This window comes from Mesoplodon mirus (genome assembly GCF_964341445.2).
Source record: "Mesoplodon mirus genome assembly, chromosome: 4".
In the NCBI taxonomy this organism is placed as follows: Eukaryota; Metazoa; Chordata; class Mammalia; order Artiodactyla; family Ziphiidae; genus Mesoplodon; species Mesoplodon mirus.
The window spans coordinates 119,955,163-119,981,544 of NC_138979.1; the positions used below are offsets into that span (position 1 = coordinate 119,955,163).

Genomic DNA, 26,382 nt, shown 5'->3' on the forward strand with positions numbered 1-26,382 from the left:
CCGCGGAGCACCGGCCCCGGACGCGCAGGCTCAGCGGCCATGGCTCACGGGCCCAGCCGCTCCGCGGCATGTGGGATCTTCCCGGACCGGGGCACGAACCTGCGTCCCCTGCATCGGCAGGTGGACTCTCAACCACTGCGCCACCAGGGAGGCCCCAGTAGTTACTATTTTAATCTCTATTTTATATAAAAGGAAAAACTGAAACTTCAAAAGGTCATATAAGTTGGCCGAAGTCAGACAGTTCACAGGTAACAGCTGAGGTTGAAACCCAGGGTAACTGGCTCCAAAGCCCATGCTCTTAAATACTATGGCATGCAGTAGCCACATCATACCATTAACTCATTATTATTAACCGATAATAATCTCAAAAACTAATTAAATTTAGAAAATTTCCAATAATGAACATTAAGTTCTTCTTAGTCATGTTTCCACCATACTTTTATGTACATAAGTGCCTAGATTGATCTATCTATCTATCTATCTATCTTTGTGACCTTAGCTCAACATTTCAGCATTCAAAGACTATTCTGAATGTGATGTGATCTCTCCTATCGAAGGGACTAATCCTCTAGCTTTCCACCACTTCCAAACTGAGTAAGCCTATCTGCTATGTATTAATCAAATTACTAGGAACCTTTTTTCAGGATAAGGCTTAAACATAGGACTTGATGACTCTCCAATAGATTACATGCCCAACTGCCATGCCTATTAATTATTCTTTGAACACACTCATAAATGAGCAATGTTTCCTCCTGGGAGTATCCCATTCAGTCCATATGTTATCATCTTCTCCAAAGGCTACTGTGGGAGATTTTTTTCTAATGTTTTATTATAGTTAAGTATCATAAGTCCTTGGTATTACTCCTTCTACCTATCTGGCAATCTTATTGAAAAAGAATGCAATTATTCTGGAGTAATAGATTCTAAGTAAACTAATATTGACTAGTATTGGTTTTTAGTCATTTCCTTCTCAGTACCAGGATTTGTTTCTAAATATTTGCAAATTATTCATTTAATCATTCATTCTAGGATTTTGACAAGGACAAATATTAAGCTTCTTCTTGAATGATTACAGAATCCATTCTTTCCCCCCTTTAGAAATTCAGAAAATTCTGGCCTGTCTTAAGCATTCTGGTATCTCTCTCATTTTATCCATGATTTACTAATTACCCACAATGGCTCTAGGAGCACCTCTGTTAGCCTATTCAATATGCAATAAGTCCTGTTCTGAACATCAGTCATAGTTTATAGCTGCCATTGAGTGTACTCTTGTGATACCACTATTTCCCCCCTAGGTACTAGCTCCCAGATGAGACTGCTATGGGTAACCCTCAAATGTAAAGGATCGAAGTTAAGGGAAGAAGGAAGCCAATAGCAAAGGAGCAAAAAGACTAGTAAAACTGGAGTAGCTACAGCAGTCCCAAGAGAGTCAACAATCAGGAAAAAATTCCAAATGGGATCTCAACTCTAGTTCCAAAACTCAAATCAAGACTCAGAATTCTGACCTAGAGGGAATCTGACAGGGTTGGTCTTTGAAACTGCAGGGTGGCTGGGGGCAGAGAAGGAGAGACAATGGGAAAGACAGATATGAAACTGGGCCATTCTGTGAACTTCTTTCAAAAACAAAGCAAAGGAGAAAGGGACGGTGGTCTGGCTGTGGGAAATAGGAAGTAAGGAAGGGGACTGCAGCAGAATGGGAAGTCAGAAGGAAAGGTGACATGCTGGCATGTCAGCAGAACAGGATACTAGCACCCACGGCGGAAGCTAGAAGGATACAGAAACTCCAGGTTCCCCAGAGCACCAGGAAGATCTGGAGCCCCAGGATAAAGAGATATTTGGGGAAGCAGAGAGTGCCACCAATTCCTGGTACCCCATACTTCCTTCCATAAATATAGCAAAAAGTACATATCCCAATACCTGCCTTTCATGAGGTTAAGGTTTATTGCTACACAGTGCTGGATTCTCCACAGTTTGGGGCAATAAGCAGATGTAATTTAAAACAGCTGTCGTACCTAGGGCCAAAGCTGTGCAGGAAAATCCTCCATTCTCTGAGTTATATTTTTTGTTTCACACCCTCCTTCCCTTATTCTCTCAATTTGAAGAGCCGCTTCTCCACCCCCAAAGGAAACAGGAGCAAAATAGGCAGTGGCTAGTTCTTCCTTCTCTTTGCAGTAAATATGATGGCAACTTTTTCAGAGAGTGGTAGGATTATTTTCTGATTCTACTTGCCCATTTACTCTGAGAGTTAGCCTTTCTAATATTATTCTGAGAGTTCTGTTCTCTTATTCATCCTAAAACTCAATCCCTTTCTTCCATATTTTTAATAAACTGTCTTAAGGCTGAGCTCTCTGAACACCTCAAATAGCTACAGTTGGGCAATGTGAGAAGTCTTTCCTTTTTCTTTCTTATTAGAAAATTTTAAACAATTGTATCGTTCAGATTTTTATTTTAAAGAATCCCCTCTCTCATAAGCACAGAGTTTTGTGTTTTCTAAAATGTCTCTGGCCATGGATTCATATTAATGTTCCCTATAAATTAAAATAAGGGCAAAGAAAATCTGTTTTATGACGTTTAATGTTTCTTTTTTGCTACAACAAATTCTTGGCTAACAAAGTACTTTTCCCCTAACTTCCTGTACAGCAATTTCTCTTGTTGCCCCATCAGCTGAGAGACTGAAATGTCAGGAAAGCGAAGAGAAAATTTTATCAAACTTTTTTTTTTTTTTTTTTTACCAGAATGTGACTTTCAGCAGATGTTGGGATAGCTGAAGTTATGTGTAAGTATATCTGAACAAAAACAAAATTAAATGGTAGATGCAGGTGCTGAAGGGCTTTATGTTTTAATATGAAAAGAAACGTTCCATCGGTGTTAATTGTATGGATTCTATTTTCTTAGGGTGTCAAAATTCAGAATCATCTTTGAAATTGTGGAAACTATATTGCAGTCATTCTCCATTTCAAAGCAAATACCATGTGTATGGACAATAGGTTCTTAGTATGCAGAAGGGACATTTGCATGTGTCATAGCTATGACTAAACTAAACAGCAACCAAAGCTTGGAGAAAATCCTACAGAAAGAATGGAACTGGACATATCTGAAGACATAATAGGACCCTCAGGTCACACCTCTCAGTCATCTTCCATTTTTCATCTCTTTTTGGCCGAGAGGCTTGCAGGATCTTAGTTCCCCGATCAGGGATGGAACTTGGACCCCTGCAGTGAAAGCATCCCTGGACTGCCAGGGAATTCCCCCATTTCCCATCTTTCATTTTAGGTACCCGCCTGTCCCCCCATTCTTCCCACTAGATTTCAGCTGCTTTAAGGTCCCACAGATTGTGTATTCATTTTTGCACAATTTCATAAATATTTAAAATCAAATGCATCATTTAATGTATTAGGAAAATGCTTGCTAAATAGCATTTGATAGATTGAATACATTAATTAGAAATTTAAATATCCATTTTCTCAGCTCTAAGTTTTAATATCCACATTATGTGCATATAGTTTGTATATTTGGCTAAAAATACTCCTGGAGGGTAGGACATCACACATCTACAAACGGATCACAGGATCAATGACTTCCATCAGAAAATCAGAATAATGCTGAGAGGATCTGCAATACGGATCACGTTTACTTTACAGTGTTTATTTGACATGAGAGAAATTATCTATGAAACCCTGGGGCTGACCTGTTTTGTCCAGACATGGTAGTTTAGAAAAAATTGTTTTTTCCATACTGTCTTTCGTCCAGCTGCAAATTATTGAGGTACAAATTTTCAAATTAGAAACCAGATCAGGACTATCACTCTAGTGATGGAGTCTTCGTCTGTCACTACTGAGCTCCTTGTTTTCTTTTTTCCCTTTCCATTCTGCCTGTCACCCTGTAGGCTCAGTACTTCTCCCTTTGGCTTGATTCATGCTGATGGTAAGTTATGTGTTTATTTAAAAAATCGTTTTGCAACCCTTCACATTCCAGCTCTCAACCCAGCAAGCTGTTGCCCCGGCAACAGTAAGTGGGACGCTCCTCTCAGGGGCTGAAACCAGAGGCTGCCGGCAGCAAACAAGGCCGCTGGAAATCATCATCTCACTGGTTCCTGAGTCAATTACCGCAATCCAATGAAGTGCAAGACCTTTAGAGACTCAAGCAGGGTCTTTCCTTTCCCAGTTCTTTCCTCTGTAGAAAGTTATTCTATAATTGGGTAGTCCTTTGCTTTACATTCAGTTTAATTTCCACCTGAAGACTAGAAAGACTATCTTGGAAATCATGAATTGTTTAAACACAGCATACAGCAGCCCCCAAACTGATGCCAAATTGATTCAAAATTTAAAGTCTAAATTAAAATATATTTATATTAGTTTAATGAAGTTTGGGGTGAATTTTTCTTTTTTTCATTTTCACTTTGGAGAGGTTTCTGGGTGTTTTTTTCTGGTCTTTTTTTTAGTGCTGATACTCAAGCCAAAGGTCAAGTGAAAAAAATCGTTAGGGGCCTCCAGGTGTCGGTAGTTTTAGAAGCACCTCAGGTGTTTCTAATATGTGCTCCTAGGGTTGAGAATGGCTGTACTAAGCAGTGCGTTTCAGATTTTTACACCCATATGAATAATCTAGGGATCTTAAACTGTAGATTCTGATTAGGTAGGTCTGGGGTGGAACCTGAGAGTCCCATGTGGAACCTTAGACCACATTTTGAATAGCAAAGGACTAGGGGTATGAGAACACTGAAAGTAGTTAAAACTGGTTTAATATTGTTCAAAGGGCCCAAGAGTAGATGGATATAAACATAGAGAAGGTCCCATCCTGTTCAGTATTCTGGAACGAAGACAATAGAAAGGTTTCAGGATAGCTTCTCAGAGGATGCCGACAGGAAGAGCAAACAAGTTGGATTACACAAATAAGTTCCAAGATAACTACATACATATATAGCTATACTGGTAAGATAACATTTAACAGGGACAAATGAAACAGAGTCCTCTATTTAGCCACCCCCCCCGAAACCAAACCAGTCTAAGTACAGAATTGAAAAATGTGGCTTATCAACAACATTTATAAGAAAAAATTCAGGGTCCTAAATGCACAGTAAACTCAACATGAGTCTACATTTTATACATAAATCAAGTGTTATTTTATGCCATGCTAAAAGAAATGTGTTCTTTATAATGAAGGAATGGTGGATTCACGTTACTCTCAGGCTCATTGAACCTTGAGTCAGAACAGTTTTGAGGTTTGATTTAAAAAGAACATAAAGAGGGGAGTGTCTGGACCAGAGTGAACAGGAGGTTAAAGAAAAAACTGACTGCCCAGGAGAAGAGAAAGCTTGGGGTGACATGATGGCTGTTTTCAAACCTCTGAGATAAGCTTTTATTTGGAAAAAGGATTGGGTTTGTTTCTACCAGTGGGTAAAAACCCAGAGACATTTTGTTCATTGTGCTAGGCTCAAACTGAGAAGAAATAGGGCTCCTCATGAAATTGTACATTTTCTATTACAGTAGCAACATAAGAGTATTCTGGGTAATTGCTCAGTGGATTGGTATTGTGGAGCAGTACAGGGGTAGGATAAGATTTTTAATATTCTGCATTTTGAAATATTATTCTGTGTTGTTATTGTGAAAGAAAGCAAATTTACAGAATATTTAACAGTTGTTGTTCCTATATCCTGACATCTCCACATATATTTAGATGTCACATTTCAACTCAACTAGGATATACATTCAGAAGAGAAATTTTATTTTTATAATTGGGATATATAGGAAACATTTCAGTTTGGAGCACAAATAAACAGCCAATTTTTGAGCACTTATAATGCCAATGTTCTGGCTAAAACTTCTTCAGATCAGTTTCTCTCTACAAATTATCATTTGTTAGGAAAAAAATCTCATTAATTATATTTTATTTGCTATCAAAGGTTCCTTTCCTGGTGGGACACCTTTTCAGATATTAACTCATTTGGATTTTGAAATATGTATGTATGTGTGTGTATGTATATGTATATAAACACATACACACATACATATATTTAAAAATTCACTCTACTAAGTAGATATCATTTAAACCATTGTATGTCTTTGGCTTATAATTTTAAAGTTCCTTATTACTGAACAAAAAGCATACTCTTTTCCAAAAAAATTAAACGCAAGTAATCCTAGAATTTCAAATAGAGATTGTTTAAAATGTTAAAACCCAGTGGAAGTTGTGACCCACATCATTCACTATAGTTTATCAATCATAGAATCTCATGGTACCCAGTCCAGCATTTTTAAGTACTTTACTGCATCTCCTCCATGCTGTTATGTCTGACAGTGGTGCTAATATGTTGACAAATCAATCTATTCATTAATATTCAGCAGGCTTGCTGGATCTGCAAGGCTCATAAACTGTTACAAACACAGTTTAATTTTTAAATGACAATTGTCTTTCTTTTGTTTCTCATACCATTGGATTTCTGGGTCTCATCTACCCGAGGCTTATTTTCAATAGGGTTATTTTTTGTTTTGAACAATATGTAGTGAAAGAGGGACCTACAGCTGGTTCCTTTTCATGGCAAAGTGCTACTTCCAACTTAAGTGTTTAGCGTTCTGGAACACTGTTGGATTTTGAAAACATACCATGTGGTAATGGTGCTAGGCTTTTATTTAGCTTTGCTTTGTGTTTGTACTGGCTGTATTTTTCATCTCCAATTTCTGGGGGAAAAACGCACTTGTGACCAATTTTATTTGAATTTACCGCATTGAATGGCAAAAAAAAAAAATAGCTTTTAAAATAAAATTTAGATGCTTGGATAAATTTAGTGGTATATTATTATAGCCATTCTATGCCTTGGGATGCCATATATTCTGCACTGAACATAAATGTCAGCAGAGGATTGAGACCAAATGGAAGAATAAACTACAGCTGCACTTATCAGGGGAAAGAAGCAGCAGAAATATTATCATTGAGACTGTTGGATTGTGCAGTGGAAAAAAACCTGTGTCACGGGTGCACCATCCCAAGTTGATAATTTTGAACTAAAGATAAGTTATAGGATTAATGCAAAGGCATTTCCTTTTCTTTTTTTTTTCCTTTTCACATATGTCAAGGCTTCATGTCTGATCTTAATTCTTGATTATATCAACTAACCATGTGACTCTGAAGCTGAGCAGTGACAACACAGCAGGTGATATGAGAATAGGTGCTTCTTCAGACTTCACCTGCAAGCACAGAAAATGATCTCTGTCTGCGGGGGTCGTGGGCTCTTTGTGAGACAATTTCTGAGGTTGCCTCTGTGTTGATTACTGTCTGCTTGCCTCCCTAATGGCATATAAAGGAATATCAAAACTCAGAAGGAAAAAATAGTAATTTATCCAGTGATCATCATGGTCTATTACTAACCTTCCTCAAATTTACTGTGTCTCTAATCAATTCAATCTGATGATGGAAGTGTACTTTTACTCTAACAGAGGCTTTCGCATCACTGCAGGTTTGTCATCATTCTCCTAGTAGGATGATTTGCACTGAAGCAAATTATATTTCACCTTATTAGCTATATAACCCACCTCACATGGTTACCTGTGTCATCTCTCTTCTCCTTCTAAGAATAAACTCTTGGGTAAAAAATGCTGTATAAAAAAGCCATTTATAAAATAGAATAATTTAAGATGTGTTAGGATCTTGACCAACTGAAGGACTGTAGAAAAAGAGAATTAATTTGACTCTCACACTTGCAAATTCTCCTTTGTGTGGGCAAAGCAGGTTTAGAGATTTAAGATTACATCTTCTTCATCTGCTCAGTCACCATGCAAGGATTGGTATTATAGAAAAGGAACTATAACCCTCTAACTCTTCAGTAATATTCACATATAAAATAGTATATATATATATATGTATGAGTATATATAGATAATAGATACAGCTACATAGATATAGTTTGTATATTTCACATGATAGACAACTTTTAGACCAGGTATGCAAGAACTTTAGTCACACAAAAGGTTGTACTCCACTTATTCCTGGAACTTTCTTGCACTTTTGTTCCTTATTATTATTTTTTTTAAAAGTGTCATATGCACCTGGTAAAAGATCTAAATCAATCAGTAGGAAGAGTTCAAATTGAAAGATAAAACCTAATATCTCATTATTAAACCTCTTTTAACTATGTAAAAAATTTCTTCTGATTACCTCTACACCTTAAAAAAAATATGTGCAGTACCATTTATGCTTGATTCACTAACTGTAAGCTATTCAGAGTATGGATGAAGGCCAGTCTGTGAAATGTTTATTAGTTTACAATGAGATAAGTATAGAAAGTGAGACTAAGTCTTTGGAAACTTTCACAGCATTTTGACATTGCTGTCACATTTTTATTATATTTCACAAAGTACTGATCCATATGTTTGGAAATTAAAATAAAATAAAACTGGTCCTTTATCACATAGTTTGAGAAGAACCACCTTAAAAACAAAACAAAATAAAACATTGATTCTCTTCCATTAAGGACAATGAATCATACATTTCAGCTTTTTCTACCTCATTGTCCTCCTTTATGCAATTAATTCAGTTACATTAAATTAATGTATTGGCTACTGTTGTAATTTAGAACAGTGCCTGGTGCACAACACAGGATATATATATATATACATATGTATATATAAAACATTTATTCAAAAGGATTAACTCTATGATTAAATCATATACTAAATCATGCATGTGAATGTACTGGGCTGGCCAAAAAGTTCATTCGGGTTTTTCCGTACAATCTTACGGGAAAACCCAAATGAACCTTTTGGCCAACACAATACATAAGCCAGTCCATTCACCTCGGCAGAATCGGATATGAGCTCTGTGCACGTTACAGCTCTTACAGCTCCTTTCACCTCTTCTCTGTCCTCCTTTCCAGGGTGAAAGAAGTTTCACTATTTACACATCCTTCTGCGTAAGTATAATGAAGTCAGATATGCTTGGTCTAAAGGTTTTCTATAATTTAAAATTAATAAGCAATATGTGGAATAATTTATATATAACTGTTATGAACTATAGGATTATAACTCATACCCCCCTATAGTCTATAACCTACAACCCTACAACCTGTAGCATCAAATTTCTACACCTATGCCCACTCAAAGGAGAATTTTCAAGTGTTAAAAGGATTCTCTCTTCCTATATTCCCTTAATTGCTCAAAATCATGACACACATGTTAGTTTCTTCTTTATTACACATAATTTTATTACACAAATTTTTGCATTTCCTGGAGTTTCTTTTTTCTTCTTTCATCTGGACATAGGAAGCTTGTCAAGAAGCTTTTTCTTATTTTTGTTCTTGCTATTTTCATGGAAGTCTATATTGAAATACATTCAACATTTGGAACAAATTACATGTCCTGATATTAAATATCTGATAAAGAAAATGATGTGGGGTTTCCCTGGTGGCGCAGTGGTTGAGAGTCCACCTGCCGATGCAGGGGACAAGGGTTCGTGCCCCGGTCCGGGAAGATCCCACATGTCGCAGAGCGGCTGGGCCCGTGAGCCATGGCCGCTAGGCCTGCGCGTCCGGAGCCTGTGCTCCGCAACGGGAGAGGCCACAACAGTGAGAGGCCCGCATACCCACAAAGAAAAAAAAAAAGAAAATGATGTGGATACAAAAAAATGTTACGAATAAGAGGAATTTTTAATTCATCTAAATTTGAATATTGGAAACTTACTAAAATTTTTTTTAGAGCACGGTCACCTGTCAGGTCTTTCAGGGGATCAGGGCTCCCGAGCAGTGTTTTAGAAAGTGTGCTCCATGGACTTCTTACAGTCTCAGAGCAAGACGGCAGTTTATGGGGGTGGAGTCTGGGAATCCCCATTATTAACTAGCTCCTCTGATTAACTGCTGGCATGCCAAAGTTAAAAAATGTCTGCTATACATTTAGAACGAGACAATTACAGGTAGTTTAAAATGAGCTATGATCAAGGAGGTTCTTTGGCAAAATTATTAGTAATCCCCTACCTTGCAAATATTCCTGTGTTCTGTTAGGTAGTTTTTCCATTTCCTGATTCTAAGCTCTACATCCCTGTTACCTATTTCTTTTTTTTTTTTTCTTTTTTCTTTTTTTTTTTTTTTTTTTTTTTGCGGTACGCGGGTCTCTCTCTGTTGTGGCCTCTCCCGTTGCGGAGCACAGGCTCTGGATGCGCAGGCTCAGCGGCCATGGCTCACGGGCCCAGCCGCTCCGCGGCATGTGGGATCTTCCTGGACGGGGGCACGAAGCCGTGTCCCCTGCATCGGCAGGCGGACTCCCAACCACTGCGCCACCAGGGAAGCCCTGTTACCTATTTCTTAAGTTATAGATTGAGTCTTGGTTGCAATTTTCTGGTGTTTTGGCTATGTCCATCCAGGATTCACCCTTACTATGTACTAGATGTGACAAACATGGAGGACAACCTGGCCTATCTCTTGTTATTTTGGAATTGCTAAAAATGCAGTGAAAGAAAGGGCATATTGGTACATGATCAAATAAGGTGCAATTCTCTTTAGAATCTCTCTGATTATCTAAAAAAAACGTTTAAGTGACAATGGGCTGCCTGTTCCATAAGATGAAGTAAATCTGCCTAATCAAGTAACTATTTGAAAATAGGTGAACAAGTCCTTTCAAGGAACTGAGAAATGTCATAGCCATCCTACGTGCTGAGGACTAAGCTTAACCTAGTATGAGATAAAGCTGGAGGTGAGAGTGAGGCCATGTCTAATTACTGACAGGTAGTAATGGATAAACTGGATGGTCAAAGGGCCATCAGATAGTCACAATTATGAAATGAAACAAGGTACAACACACTGCCTTAGAATGAACTGAAATGTTCTCAAACTCCTCCCTTCCCATGATTACCTAAAGTCTCCTTTTGTGCAATTATTTGTAATCATATGATTCATTCTGGAGTGTTTTATTGTATACATGCATTTTTATTTAGTTATATATGTATAGCAATATATAATTTATACAAGTATTTAGTTATATATATAACTGTGATTAAATATGTGTTTAGTTACATACATAATTATATAACTGTATGTATGTGTGTAGAACTAAAATATATATATAGAGAGAGATCCACTGATCATGTAAAGTGATTGGAAATAGTGTTTAACACATTTAAGGTAATCTAGTTATGTCAATCACTGTGTTAACCACTTTCCAGTGCAATTTCATTTAATACTTAAAATAATCCAGTGAGTTAGTAACTAGTGTCACTATATTGCAGACAAGAAAACTGAGACCTGAAGGAATAAGTAACTTGGATGAGGTCACCAAGATGCTGAGTGGAAGCAACTCAGGTCTTTATCACAACATGATCCTGTTTCCCTGTCTTTTTAGACATTATTAAAAACTGTGTTGCTACACTAGCTCTAAGCTAGTGAAAACATATTAAAAATTTAATGTGACAGCATGGCTAAATCCATTAGAAAGGATGGATAATCAAGTGGCTGTAAATGCAGTGGGTAAGAGCATCTGCCTTGGAGCAGGCTGACAGGATTTGCACCCTAGCCCCACCCAGGGAAGCCACTTAACCTTCTACGTCTGCAGTGCCTCATCTTTAAAATGGAAACAATTATAGTATCTACTCAAAGGTTGGGGACAATAAGTTCATATATGTAAAGTGTGTAAAGTAGTGCTTGGCTACAGTGCAAAGGTTATAGAAGATTAGTTATTCTTATTTTTTTTCTTTCAAAATTTAATTAATTTTACTATTACCATTTTACCTGTAACATTTGCTAAGTTAAATTTTCCCCATTTTTTTCCTCATTTTTCAAGTCATGCTTTAATTCACACAAAAAAATCTATTTTTATAACGGACATCTGTTAATGCTTTTGAGTTTGTTTTTAGCCTAGTATCTTTTCCCTGCAGGAACTTCCTCTCTCCAACCTGGAGGGGCTCTCCATCATCCACACTGCCAATCAGAGCCAGGCTCCGGCAGTGACAATGTGATTGTTCCCAGGGTATTACAGGATTTAAGGGCAGCCAATCAGTGCCCCTTTCAGAGACTCTACAGCTACTGACAGATAATTATGGTTCCATTCTGAGTCATGTACAAGGGGTAGCATGTAAGCCTGGAGCTGCTGGGAGATCACTTTGTACCACATGAAAAGCCCACCTGAGAAGGAAGCCATCATAAAGTAAAGCAGAGGTAAGAGAGAGAAATGTGACACTTGAACTATAGGATCCAGATGCATGGAGTTCACCTTCTGGACTTCCCCAGTTGTGTTAGTCAATAAATTATCTCTGCCTAACTTTGAGATAAGTTTCTATTATTTGCATGCAAGAGTCCTGATTAACTCACTAATAAATTATTAGTAAGCATATCTCTAATGCCAATACTCAGCTTATTATATTATAATAGCAAGAATAATTAATGAGTTTAAAATATTCCCTATAGGTTGCTAAATGTCAAGACATTAGAAATAAGCACCCTTTGGTGTGCAACAATGTATGCTGTAAAGAATGGAGAGAAACCAATGATTTCAAGTCCAAGTCCTACCACTGTGTGACCTTAGGCAAGTCATTGAACCTTTCTGGTTTCTAACATAGAGACTAAATCAAATTACTTATTAGAGGATTGCTGTGAGGATCAAATGGCACAATGATAGCTCAAGCACTCCAATATATAGTATTATATTTTACTGAGTCCATGTCTACACTAACAGAAAAAAAAAGCACGATAAAGGAATTTTCTCTTCCTGACACATCTACGTACGTTACAAAGACCTTACAACTTTCTTTTATCTTTTGCTTTTTCATGCCAAGAAAAAAGTACAACTAACAATTTTTCTGAAGAACACTTGGGAAATGTGCACATCAGTTTGCATATAATTTCTAAAATTATACAATCAATTCTTGGTTACTCGCCAGAGCAACTGCTTAGCTTAGTGTTCTGCTATCCTTTTCCTAGATCCAAATCCTTGGCTCACCCCACACCTGCGTTCTATAAATGCCTTTCACATCCTTTATCTCTTTCAGTCTCTATTACAACTTCATTATATGGGCAGGAATCATTACCCTGTTTTACAGATGAGAAACTGAAGCTCAGAAAAGGTAAGTGATGGCTAATTAGAATAGCAGGAAGTACAACATCACAAACTGCTTCACTGCTGATCCTTACCTTTGATTTAGAGTCACTGAGGTGCCTAGATTTTTACTTCCTTGCATCTGGAATTTTAGTGGTTCTGGTGTGGTTTACAGTATCCTGAGACTGAAAATTCACTAATTTCAGGTGTGACCACCCTTTGCCCGATACTAGTTTGCTTGTGTATTCATCAGATCCTACGTGCTTAAAATTATTTGGTACCGGCCCTGTGATAATATCTAATCAGGAAATTATTTGTTCCCAACAAGACAGTGGAATAGAATCTGGGCCGGTAATTACTTTTGTAACACCTCAGCTAATATTATGACATAATTTAATTAGCTTTTCTTTATACTCAATAATACTTCTGTTCGTACACCAGCAGGTAGGTAACTCATTTGTCATCTGAGCTTCATTTAGCAAATAGTACAACTCCTGTGCCTCAAAGGCAAGGATGAGCTAGAAAAAGATACTGAGAAGAGAGGCCAGTTAATCCCCAAACTGATACTGAGTCATTTAGAAGAAGGAGATTCTGCCTGAGCTGGTTTCCACATCACTTTGTCTGAGTGGCAGGACATTTTTAGTGCTTAGACATATCTATAGCCAAGTCAAATGTGTTCTTTCTGGTCAAATATAAATGCCTCTTGAATACTCCCATGTAATTCCCTCTTTGTAAAATGCTGTGTCTCTTCCTTTTCTTTCTTCAGTGACTGGCCTAAGTTCCATCTCCCCTGAAAATGCAATTCTGACTAGTCAAGTCCACAGTGATTCTCCCTCCTCTGAACTTGGAGACCCTGATTTTATACCAAGCTAACAATTCAAGGAAATAAATGATCATTTTCCCAAGTTCATATAACTCATCTCCCCAACAAACTTTCAAGGACATTTTATGAAAACTTGAAGGATATTTTATGTTTTGCCCTTTACATTCATATTACTTATGCATGTATATTGTGGTTTCCCAACAAGAGTTTCTTGAGCTGTTGATATCTGTGCCTCTGGCTTCTATTACTAGTGATAATTAAACATTCATAATCTATAGCTTCTATCTACACAGAAAGCCAGCATATTTCCATGATACCAGAGAGTGGGCATCATTTGTTCCACTACTTCAAGAAAAAGTACTCTACTGCTCCAAGAAAAAAAATTTTTAATGTGAAGGCTATTTTCTTAATGTCCTATTCTTGCATAACAGGAAAATGTATGACTGGCTTTAGAGATATTTCAGATTTGCACTGTGGTAACAACATCAAGTTATCTTACTGGATTTCTAGATTATAGATATCAAACATACCTTTAACTGTATTTAAAGGTAATGTTCCCTGACAAGGTTAGGTCACAAGGTTATTTGATAATTCTCTCCTTTCTGCCTCCTGGCTGAGAAAAAGAATTACACTTCCCTTTTTTCCCCTATTGAATTATCCTAAACATTTCATTAATCCTTTGGCTACATGGTAGTTCTTTTTAAGGTCACAGATTCCTTCAAAATATATCCACCTAGCTATGATTTACAACTAATTAAATGATGTTAAAGGTTGTTGACAGAATCGAAACTACAATGAGGTACCACCTCACACCAGTCAGAATGGCCATCATCAAAAAGTCTCCAAATAATAAATGCTGGCGAGGTTGTGGACAAAAGGGAACCCTCCTGCACTGTTGGTGAGAATGTAAATTGGTGCAGCCACTATGGAAAACAGTGTGGAGGTTCCTCAAAATACCAAAAATAGAGTTGCATATGATCCAGCAATCCCACTCCTGGGCGTATACCCAGATAAAACTATAATTCGAAAAGATACATGCACCCCTATGTTCATAGCAGCACTATTTACAATAGCCAAGACATGGAAGCAACGTAAATGGCCATTGACAGAGGAACGGATAAAGAAGATGTGGTATATATGTACAATGGAATATTACTCAGCCATCAAAAACAATGCAATAATGCCATCTGCAGCAACATGGATGGACCTAGAGGTTATCATACTAAGTGAAGTAAGTCAGACAGAGAAAGACAAATACCATATGATATCACTTATATGTGGAATCTAAAATACGATACAAATCAACATATCTACAAAACAAAAACAGACTCACAGATATAGAGAACAGACTTGTAGTTGCCAAGGAGGGGAGGGGAGGGAAGGAATGGGCGTTTTGGATTAGCAGAGGCAGACAATTATATATAGGATGGATAAACAATAAGGTTCTACTGTATAGCACAGGGAACTATATTCAATATCCTGTGACAAACCATAATGGAAAAGAATATAAAAATGTATATATATATATAATGTGATATATATAGATATATAATGTGTATATATATATATATATATATATATATATGTATAGCTGAGTCACTTTGCTGTACAGAGGAAATTAACACAACATTGTAAATCAACGATACTTCAATACAATTCTTTTAAAAAGGTTGCTGCCAATAGTAACTCAAAGCTCTGATAATAGATGGATTGTGCCATTTAATATGAATGTAGTCTAAGAACTAATTGTCCAAGCAATTTATACATGCTCTTTTCCAATTTCTGCACCACCACGTGCAATAACAGGTATCAAATAGATGTTTATCTATGAATGTATTTGCCTCCTTAAGTGGTGGAAAATCTCAACAAACTTAGAACTAGATGTTGCCTGAAAACTAAAAAGGAAGCAGGACCAGTGGTTACAGAATGTACGCTCAGAACATCTGGGTATAAATTCTGGCTCTGCCACTTACTAGCTTTGTGATTTGGGCAGGAGGTTCACTTCTTTTGATTCAGTGTTCTCACTTGAAATATAGATATAATAGTTAAACCTATCTTCACATTTTGTGTGTGTGTGTGTGTGTGTGTGTGTGATTTAAATAAACTCCAAAGCACGTTCATGAGGAACTGCTTTCTGAAGCATGCAGTGAGCCATTTTCACTGCCCCGACTGCCCCAGCACTTCTTTTAAAACTATCTATCACTCTTCCTTTAATAAGGAAACATTTATTAAGAAGAACTTAATTTTAAATAATGCAACACTGCCAAGGTAATCTATCCTAAAAAAAAAGCATCAGAGATACATATAAGAAATTATATGTAAAGGTTATCTAACACTGAACAAATAGAAATAACCTAAAAATATAATAGCGGGGAATATGTATAAAATATTATACATGCTCTAATGTCACATATAGGAAAACAGTATACAAAGAATGTGGTATACTGATATATGTAATGTGACAATTAAACTATCAATATCATAAGGTTCTTGTGTCCATAATAAGTTAAAAGTGCTTAATATAGAAATAGGCATATAGTAAGTAAAAGATTACTGTTAGTAAAGATCAAGTATTACCATTATATCAATGTGTAAACATTTATAAGTTCTAAGGAAATACACCAAATATTAACAGTTTCTCTTTATTTACCTCTTAATGTGTATTTCTCAATTTCTCTATAATACATATACTTTTTACCAGTAGATATTTTTGTCTCCATTTCCTTTACTTCTCCATCCACCTCAATAAATTTGTGCCCCTGCCTTGGTGGGCAATTTGCAATAAGCATTTATCAATTTAAAAATTCACAACTGAATTGATAATATAACACAATGATTAAATCATTCTCACTTTTGAATGGAAGATATTACCTTCATGAGAGATTTCCTTCCAGGGATTTGGTGGATACATGAAAGCTGCATTCTGGATTTGGTCATGTATGTCCTCATCTTCATTAAATGGGAATGTGCCACTTAGGCTTACATAGATGATGACCCCAACAGACCACATGTCTAGAGAGCGATTATAGCCCTTGTTCCTTAGAACCTCAGGAGCCAGGTAAGCTGGGGTCCCCACCACTGACCTCCGGAAAGACTTCTCTCCAATGATCCGGGCAAAACCAAAATCACAAAGTTTCACCTGTTGATAATAATGGGTTGGAAATATAGTAAGGTCACAAATTGTGTGTCTTAGTCCACATCCGCTAAAAAACAACTATAATATTTTACATATATTGTATGGATTTCTCATGGTAGAATAGCTATTTTCCATTTTATGTACTTGAAGATAGTGGTTTATGTACTGATACAAAAGTATTCTTTTATTCATAACAATATCATCTAAACATTCTCCTTCCCTCCTCCATAAAACCAGAGATAAATGTGAAAATATGTATACACAGAAGTGGATAATATTGTTTTACCACGCAGGAAAACCTCATGCAAACTGATGGATTTAACTCAAGGGCTTATGATAAGTAAAGGTTGAAGGATAAGCACAAGGACACATCATGCCATCCACAATAATCCTCAAAATTAGCTCTGCATGGACACCTAGCCAGGACCTGAGGGTATCAGGGAGCCAGGGCAGAACAGCCACCTCAGTCACTTCAGATATGCCAGTTCCTGGGAAGAGATCCAGTTGTTTTGCATCCTCTGAGTTGAGGAAAAGAGGAAACTTTTTCCCTTGCCCCTGAGAACAACACTGAACTGCAATATCTTGCCTAACTTTAGAGAGCTGGTAGCATCCCTGGGACTCTTAAGTGTCTCCCTCTTAGGCCAGTGCTCCCAGCATTGACCTAGTGCTGCCAGTTCTCCAGGACGTCCACATGACAGAAGCAGAAGCAGAATGAGAGGCTCAGTGTGCATTATTAAGGCAGGCTGAACTGAGATGCAGAGCGACAAAGCTGCAGTCCCCACAATATAAGAAGGGTAACAAATGGATGAAAACAGACAGGTGAAACTTGAAACAAAGGTTTTGAGGAGAAAGGGTGACAGAATGCTGCAGGGGAAGCAGTGATGCTGTCGGCTGGCTTTTTGCTGAGAGGCTTTTATACTTGCCTGAGGGAAAGGATCAGCTGATGCTAGCAACACGTTTTCTGGTTTGAGGTCACAGTGAACAATATTTTTAAAGTGTAGATGACGCAAAGCTACAAGTATCTATAAAGGAAAAAATCATCAAAATCATTTTATTTTAGTCTAAAAGTTTATTTCAAAATGTTTTCTACTAGGACATAAAGTTAGAGGGTCAAGAGAAAACTCAAAATGAATGGTTGAGTTTCTTTATACTCCAGTCCCTGAAATGAGCTAGATTAACACAGCAGGTTTCTAAGGAAACTTTAACGGAAAAAGTATCATATTATGGTGTCCATATAGCAACCAAAACAGGTATAGATAAAAGAATTCAATGATATCTAACAAGGATACATATTCCTGAATATTTTCAAAGAATGAGGACTCAGTTACTGTGCATTTTAAAATTTCATGAGTAGTTTTAATACATGGGCCTGCACACACATTATTCATTTGGTACGTATCCTGAACTCTGGATGCTACAGATATAAATTAGAGAATACAATAAGCCACTGCAACTTTTTTTTTAAGTGTAGTTTAAACTGGGGAGGTAGGGACTAAACAACAAGGGTAGAAAGCTCTAGGTAAACAGTGATAACATTTGATATTAGATATTACCTTTTTTTTTCTGACTCTAATTGATTTCTTACCTGAGTAATTAAAAACTTCGTTATGTGCTCTGGCAACCTGCCCTTTTCACTTGACAAGATCATCTCCAGCATGTCTCCATGGAGTTTTTCCATAACAACAAACACTCTTTCAGGCGTCTCAAACATACACTCCAAATTTACAACACCAGGGTGATGAAGGTTCTATTAAAGATAAATAAAACACTTAAAGAAAATGAGTTTTCTGATACTGTTTGGCAAGCTCACTGATTATACAAAACTGTTCAAGTTTAAAGCTATGGAGAAACCCACACTTAAGATTTTTAACACCTCTAAATTCCACATGTGCTGCCTTATATTTTTGAAACTCTAATGTCTCCAAGAAATACATCTTTACTTTCTGTGCATAGTGAAATTTTTTTTTTCTATGCTACAAATCCAAGTTCCAGCACAGTGAATTGCTAATTAGGTTTTAATTAGAATACCATACTGAGAAATCTGTAATTTCTTAGGATCATCTCCAATATTAAGCATACTGTCCTAAATAAGTTTACTAGGCCATCTCTACACACTTCGTAGAAATTTAAGGTAGACAAGATGAAGTATATTCATGGAGTGCATCTGACTGCACTGATGAAGCACATTAGTCAAAACCTTTTGGCACTGCTCTGCTCTTGGAGGCTGCTCTAGTTTGCTACAGAAGCTCTTACACAGAGTAAAGACCCCCATGAAAACAGAAAAGAAATGATTATTGAGCCCTGTTTTGTTCAGGACACCATGCTATGTGGTAGTGCTGCATGGTTCTCAAGCACTCAATAAATATTTCCACAATAAAGTAATGGTCAATAATGACAGGCTGAATTTGGCTTGACAGGCTGTCACACATGTCAAGTAAAGTTACTTTTAATATTAGATGGGCCCTTGTAATGATGCTTAAGTCTGAATGTTGGTCTGGGGTCATCAACAAAAGCCTTTGATCATTTGACTTTTAATTTTTTTTTCTGCACATGACAACAAAAAATCCTAACATTAAAAGAACTATTACATATTCCACTTATATTTCAATGAAAAATGGGGAAAAAATCATCATGAATAAAAACTACCAAAAGAAAAAAATAGGGACTAACTTTAATGTACTAACAGCTGAACAGGCAGAAGAAATTGCATCCTTTATTCTAGGGGAAAAAAAATCTCAGCGAGCAATAAAATTAAATGTAAAATGAAAATTCCACAAATTACTGGAAACCTGAAATGGTTCACTTTTCAGACCTCACAGACAGACGCTGGGTGGTGAGCAGTAGAAGGGGATGTGGGTGAACCTGCACTGTCAATGTCCTCCATGCTACTCATCGGCATAGAAAGCCTGGCATCAACATGGAGCTATGGCTGTGGTTGGCAGTAGCTCCCGTGATGATAACCTCTCAGGGTGCCCTTCCACTACTTTGGCAATTTTGATCTCCACCTCAGACATCTGATGGGTCTGATTCTGAGGCCTTGGTGCCCAATCATGCAGTATAATGTGGTCATGGTATAGCAAGGTACTGAATGTGGTCTGAGAGATGCCTGCACACCTACCCAATGGCCTTTCACCTCTTGAGGGCTGGAGTGATTATTCTTGAAACAGTCAAATCTGGCTACTTCAGATAGACTAGGCCCCCAGAGTTATTCTCTCCTGGTCAGAGCTCAAGTACATGGAACAACTGTGGGATTAACAAAGCTCACGCTGTCACTACTCTTAAATTTCTTTGTCCCGACTGCCTACCAATAGGACCAGATAGCTGGTTGGCTTTGACCACTGTGGGAGTGCCAGATCCTTAGGTGGGAGACTCTAATTAATGACTCCATATATCTGTTCGATATGCAGTATGGAAGACCAGTGACAGCATGGTTCATACCTGAACCTGTGCCCAGGCTGTCACAACAACTAGACAGACCACCAGCCTCTGGGTATCCAAGCATCTCAGCTGTCCTCTCTTAAATCAGTGATCACAGAAGAAGCTTTAAGGATGACATGAGAGTCCTGCCAGAGTCATGATTCTCCTGGGACAAGTCCACTATGAAATGTGATAAGTATACCTTCCTCTTCTGAGTATCTTCTTAACTGATTCTTCTATTTACTCTAACTTTAAGCACTCAAGCAGTGTTCTTGGGAGTTTGGCTTCTTTAATTGGCCAAGGCCTTGTCTAGGTGGGGAGTAGGAACAATGAATAGGAAAGGAGCAGACCAACAGAAGTAGGCAGCAAAGCAAGCAGGTCCCTTGTGTTTAGACAGAGGAAAACCTAGAGCGTGAAGGAGAAGACAAAAGTTAAGGGAGTGAGACCTCCAGGATCCAAGGAGGGCAGGGAAGGACAAAAGTGGTGTGGTAGTGGCTCAGCCTGCTGCTTCTGCTGCCCTTGTCGTAGGCTGTGAAGGTTGGGGGGAGAGTCAGAAGATGACCAGGAATCTCTCCTACCTAAATTATTTGAATATATGCACAATGTTAACTCTCATGCGCCTCTACTTGTATTTTTCTAAGCATATGAGTTCCTAGAGGTACTTAAGTCTTTCAGTCAGTATACTCCTTTTTCCTTTCCACCACTCAACAAGATGACTTGAGGGGCCCCTATTCAGAAGGTAGGACTTTAACATGTGCTTATCTAATTGGTATATTCCCAAAATGTTCTAGGCCAAAAGTATGCAATGGATTAATGCGATTGTTTACTGTCAACTATTTTGTGCCATGTTCCCTGTAGACCCTGAAGGACTGTACAACTGTCCTTTAACAGCATCTTTATGAAAAGGATAAGGGAAAATTTTTCTATTTCTCGATAAGGGACTTTGAATATAGTTAGGTATATATTTTAGAAAAAAGTATAGTCAATGAATGCATTGAACTAAAGGTCATGTATACACAACTGGTAAAAAAAAATATGTCTTAGAAAAGTTTAAACTCATATGTTCATTGCAATTGGCCCTTGCTCTTTTACCAAAACCTTTATGTTTTATAGGTTTGCTAAAGAATACATTGAATGGTAGCTGAAAAACCTTTCCAATAGCAAAATGACTTTATTTTTTCTGTATAGCTGATATACAATAAGTTGATATTTTTTGGGGTTTATTATGTATGGTTGAGACAAGGCCATCAGAGGTGCCTACTCAAGACCCGTACTTTTTTTGCACTGAACCAAATGACCAAACTTGTTTTTACATTTGACAATAACAAAAGAAAATGGAATATAAAGAATCATGCCTTCATCATCCAAATTCTCTCTACTATACTGATGAGAAGCATTTATTTAGCCTAGAGAAGATAATATTTGAAGACTAGAGATAGAAAAAAAAATTAAAGTCACTATTTTCTAACATGTATGATTCATATTATCTTTTTAATACCTTAAGATCAACTCTAAGACGAGCTTTAACCAAAGTAGTTGATGTGACTTGTTCACAATTTTAATTTTGTATATAAAATATGAAACAGCTTTTCAACATTTTCCTTCTGAAGTCTAAAGTAACTTAATTAACTTAAAAATGGTTTGATGACTGTAACATCAACTGTGGAATAGTAGAGTTCAGAAAGAATTTTTGCTAACTTCTCAGGCCTATCTCAGGGATTTGGATAATAAATTTCATGGCAGAGTTAAGCTACTACAGGACTTTCTGGCCATCTGTTTGTTGCATTTAAGTAATTTAACTTTCAGGAAATGAAACATTTGGTCAAATATAGGAAAGAATAGTTTCTATTCACACATTACAGATTGATGACATATCCATGGGGTGAATATAAGTTGTTTCGAAGACTGGGAGGAAATGCCATTTGGAGATCAAGACAAAAATTCTCCTGACTCAAATTGCAAAGAGAATTCTTATGTAATTAATGGAAACTAGTCACTAAAAGCAAAGGATTTTATAAAAGCAGCAATATTTTATAAAATCATTTAATTAAAACTTTTAGTTTATGTGTACCTTCTATTTTATGTTACTTTTTTGGGGATTTGTATTAAGGAATATTTAATTTGTACTTATAATCTTTGATTCTAATAGTTTTGCTTTATTGTAAATCTAGCATTGAAAATTGATTCTATATATTTAGCTGTGATAAATTAATGTCATGTGTTCCCCTTCTTCTACCTTCAGGATTATTATACTCAAACATATGAGAGGTAGGAAAGAGAAAAATTAGAATCAATGTATCTTTTCAACAGGTTATTTAGGATTCAGCCTTAATGTGGGAACTTCTGTAAGTGGTTTAGGTCATACTGGGACAGAAAGAAAGAAACTTCAAAGTGAAGAATCCAGGATCTAAATTCTAAATAGCATGCAGAGCAGACAGAAGAATATACCACAGCACAGTGGTGCACAGCGATGGGGGTGGGGAAGAGAGGTGCCTTTCTTGGAGGCACAGCACCATGGCAACGGATTTGTTGATTCTCATTCCCGGATGAGGGATAAACATACCATCTTATGAATTTTCTAAACACAGTCTCTTACAATTTATGCTTCATTTACTGGTCCTGGAAGTCATAATCACCTAATGCCTTATGAAGGGGACACAGTGTGTAACAGTACCTTGATAGATGCTGAAAAGTCATCATGTAGAGAGCAGATGATTATAAAAAGACTTGTGAAAGATAATACCCAAATTGACACAGTAAACTCAGCTATCTCTCCTAAATTCTCTCTTTAGTTTGATAACTGGAAATTTAAAGTAAGTGGCAGAAAAGAACATTTCCTTTTGTGTTTCACCTAAAGGAGGCTACATTAAGCTAAGTATGAACTGCCACAAACTGGCACCTTCTAATTTGTCCTCTCCTGTCTTCCCTTGTGCTGTATTTTTAAACTTCAATGATGGCAGAGGTGCCTGTACTGTGAAGTCAACAGGTGAGGGCTGTGTTACACCATGTGAGAGCTCTGCTGATATAACATGAGGATGGAGATCGTTTGGTTGTTGCATGTGAATGTATCCCTATTTCATGTTCCGTTGGCAAAAAGCCTACAATTTAAATAGGCTCATACTCTAGTGGTTATATTTTTGGAGGTAGCATTTTTGGGGGAAATTTCATCTGTTAAAATTTTAGAAATGCACATTGATAATAACCTAGAACCAAATAAAGCTAACATATACTGTCAGAGGAATAAATGCACCGATATTACTTCAATAAGACCGGATGTAACAATCCACCCTCCTGTGAATAGGTATCACTGGCTGACATTTAGATCAATGCGGCCACAACCAAATTTAACCTATTAGACTCTGAGAACTCAGAAATGATCAGATCATTCCTGGTAAAAATTGTTTGCCTATACCATCCATCAGAACTGGAGTGTAATGTTACTTTTTTTCTGTGGCACTAATTAGCTCAGATTGACCCTGGTTTAAATAGTTCAAAATTTTGTGGAAGAAATAATAAGTTGAAGCATCTCCATTGACTGCTAATGACAATACATATATTGTGTCTGAATATCAAGAAAGGGAGTCAACTTTTAGGTGGCTGGATTATAATGCAAAATTTACCAATATATATATATATTTTCATCTTAAGTTAGCTGTAAGTCCTCTGCATTCTATTAAGTAACAGTGGCGCAAGAAAAAATTTTTTAAAGGACCAGTTCAATATTTGCATAGAAGAAAAAAATCAGGTGACACCTGATATAAAACTTCTGTATTCACATACATTCATAAACCTATATACAACCCTCTTAGTCATTCTGCACTTCATCTCTTCTGGAAATGCTTTAATCTAGCTTTAGATTCTAGGGCTGAGCAGACACATGATAAATAGAATGAGTCCTCTCCTTTCCTTATAAAAGGAGAAGAGACCGAATGCAGAGGGAGAGGAGTATGTAAAAAATATACTTAACAAACCCTTCCATCATCTCTCATGTTTCTAGCCTTTCTTGACTTTTCAGCAGGTAGAAACAGTATAAAAATATGTGATATTTTCTACTCATCACCAGGAAACTTTCAGATTAGAGGTATGAATGAGAAATTTAAAAAGCAAAATCTAGATTCCTAAGCCCACCATCTAGAGTCATACATACACTGAGGTTTCACTGGCATTGATGTTTGTATATGGGTGAAATTGTTACTATAATTTTTGGTGGTCGAGGGAGTGATTTCTATCAAAAGAAAGACCCTTACACAGCAAGGATCCTGTATGCATCCTAGTATCTATCCCCTAGCCCCCGACAAAGGCCGGAGTTTCAAGTTGAATTTAGGCAAAAGGACATAATATTTGAGAACAAGCAGCAAAGGCTTCAAAGGCAGAAAATTAATAACTGATTGTTACCTTTTAAAAAAATCAGTGTTAGTAAACTTTCTACCCATAAAGTGTGACCCCCTTTCCTCTATGCCATTACTGTTTGTTTTTAGCGGAAAGGCAAGAATTAAAAGAATGGCATGTTAAAATAAGGAAATTGGAATTTGTAGGTCAAGGTGTGTTTACTGTACATAAAAGTTAAAAAATGGATCAAATATCTGGATATTTTTTTCTATTTGCTACAAAAGCATGGCAATGGAGACAACATCTAGAAAACTTTTTTATTTCCTGTTAACCTGCCTGATTGGAAAGATGAACACATGAATCCCGTTTTACCTTGGCGTTAGATTTAAAGTGTAACTTTTAACAATTCATATCACTGTAGCCCAGTTACTATATTTAAATGTCAGCACCCCAGAAAGCATAACATTCTATTATAATATGTGTATTATAATTATGTGTAGACACATAATCTCTCTGATGTCTTAAGTACTGGATATTGGGAACTGGAGTGACCATGTAAAGTCTACTGTACAGGGTTAGAAGACAGAACGTTATGTGCAAAAAGGTCAGTTTGTGATATCTTACATTTGTGTAAGAGTTCTGTGGCACTTAACTGGCATATTATCAAAATTAAAAAAGTTCTTAATTATGGGGCATCTCAGAATCTTTAATAAGTGGAAGACTATTCACTTCCAAGATGTAGATGACCTGGATGTAGTACACAATATTTTCTTAACTGTATTCATGAGAACATCTTAACCCCCACCCGCTTCCATGAAGGAACTCAAAAGACACGATCTTCCAAAAATATGTTGGGAAACATTCATTGAAAAAACATTTTATAGGAACTTCCCTGGTGGTCCAGTGGCTAAGACTCCACGCTCCCAATGCAGGGGCCCAGGTTCGATCCCTGGTCAGGGAACTAGATCCCACATGCTGCAACTAAGAGTTGCCCCAACTACAGATTCCGCATGCTGCAACTAAAGATCCTGCATGCCGCAACAAAGAAGGATCCTGTGTGCCGCAACTAAGACCCAGTGCAGCCAAATAAATAAATAAATAAATAATTTAAGAAAATAAATATAAAACACTTTATATATTATTTAATTTAATCCCCCCAAAACATTCCTGTGAAGAAGCAAGCACACCAAGTCAGATGAATTCTAAGCCATAATTAAGGAAACAAAAAGAGGGTTGCCAAAAAATGGAAAAGCTTTGACTGGAACCTGACTTTCTGACACTAAGTTTTCACTATGACTAACTTCTTATGGAACACAATACCTATTCAGAAAATTTTCTAAGTTTGTTTTCTTTTCCTTATAATAGATCTTTGTTTTATTTTTCCCTCTATCTTAGATATATATATATACACATAATCTGTGGGCTTTATTTATTGGAACGTGCAGAAGATAACAAGATTACTTTAGAGCTGCAGAACATGTCTTCAGAAGAAAGAATTTCACTAAAATTCTTCATGCAGTAATATAAAAAAGAAAAATATTTGAAGAAATATGATGAACATATAAGATGAAACAAAAGAAGTATAAACTAACCTCTCAGTACACACAAAAGACAAAGAACTCAAATTTTGCATATTTTTCCTAGAGAAAGAATAGTTGACTCTTTCATGA

The 26,382-nt window shown here is 36.9% G+C and overlaps 1 protein-coding gene across 1 annotated transcript in view; it reads right to left on the reverse strand.

Annotated features, from left to right (window-relative positions):
- Window positions 1-26,382, reverse strand: part of PRKD1 (protein kinase D1) — a 344,329-nt gene that overhangs the window by 4,648 nt on the left and 313,299 nt on the right. The window contains exons 14-16 of the mRNA XM_082618918.1: window positions 18,552-18,713; window positions 17,890-17,988; window positions 16,702-16,969 (exon numbers count right to left, since the gene is read on the reverse strand). Of these exons, the coding sequence (XP_082475044.1) occupies window positions 16,702-16,969; window positions 17,890-17,988; window positions 18,552-18,713 (529 nt within the window). The remainder of the gene's footprint in view (window positions 1-16,701; window positions 16,970-17,889; window positions 17,989-18,551; window positions 18,714-26,382) is intronic.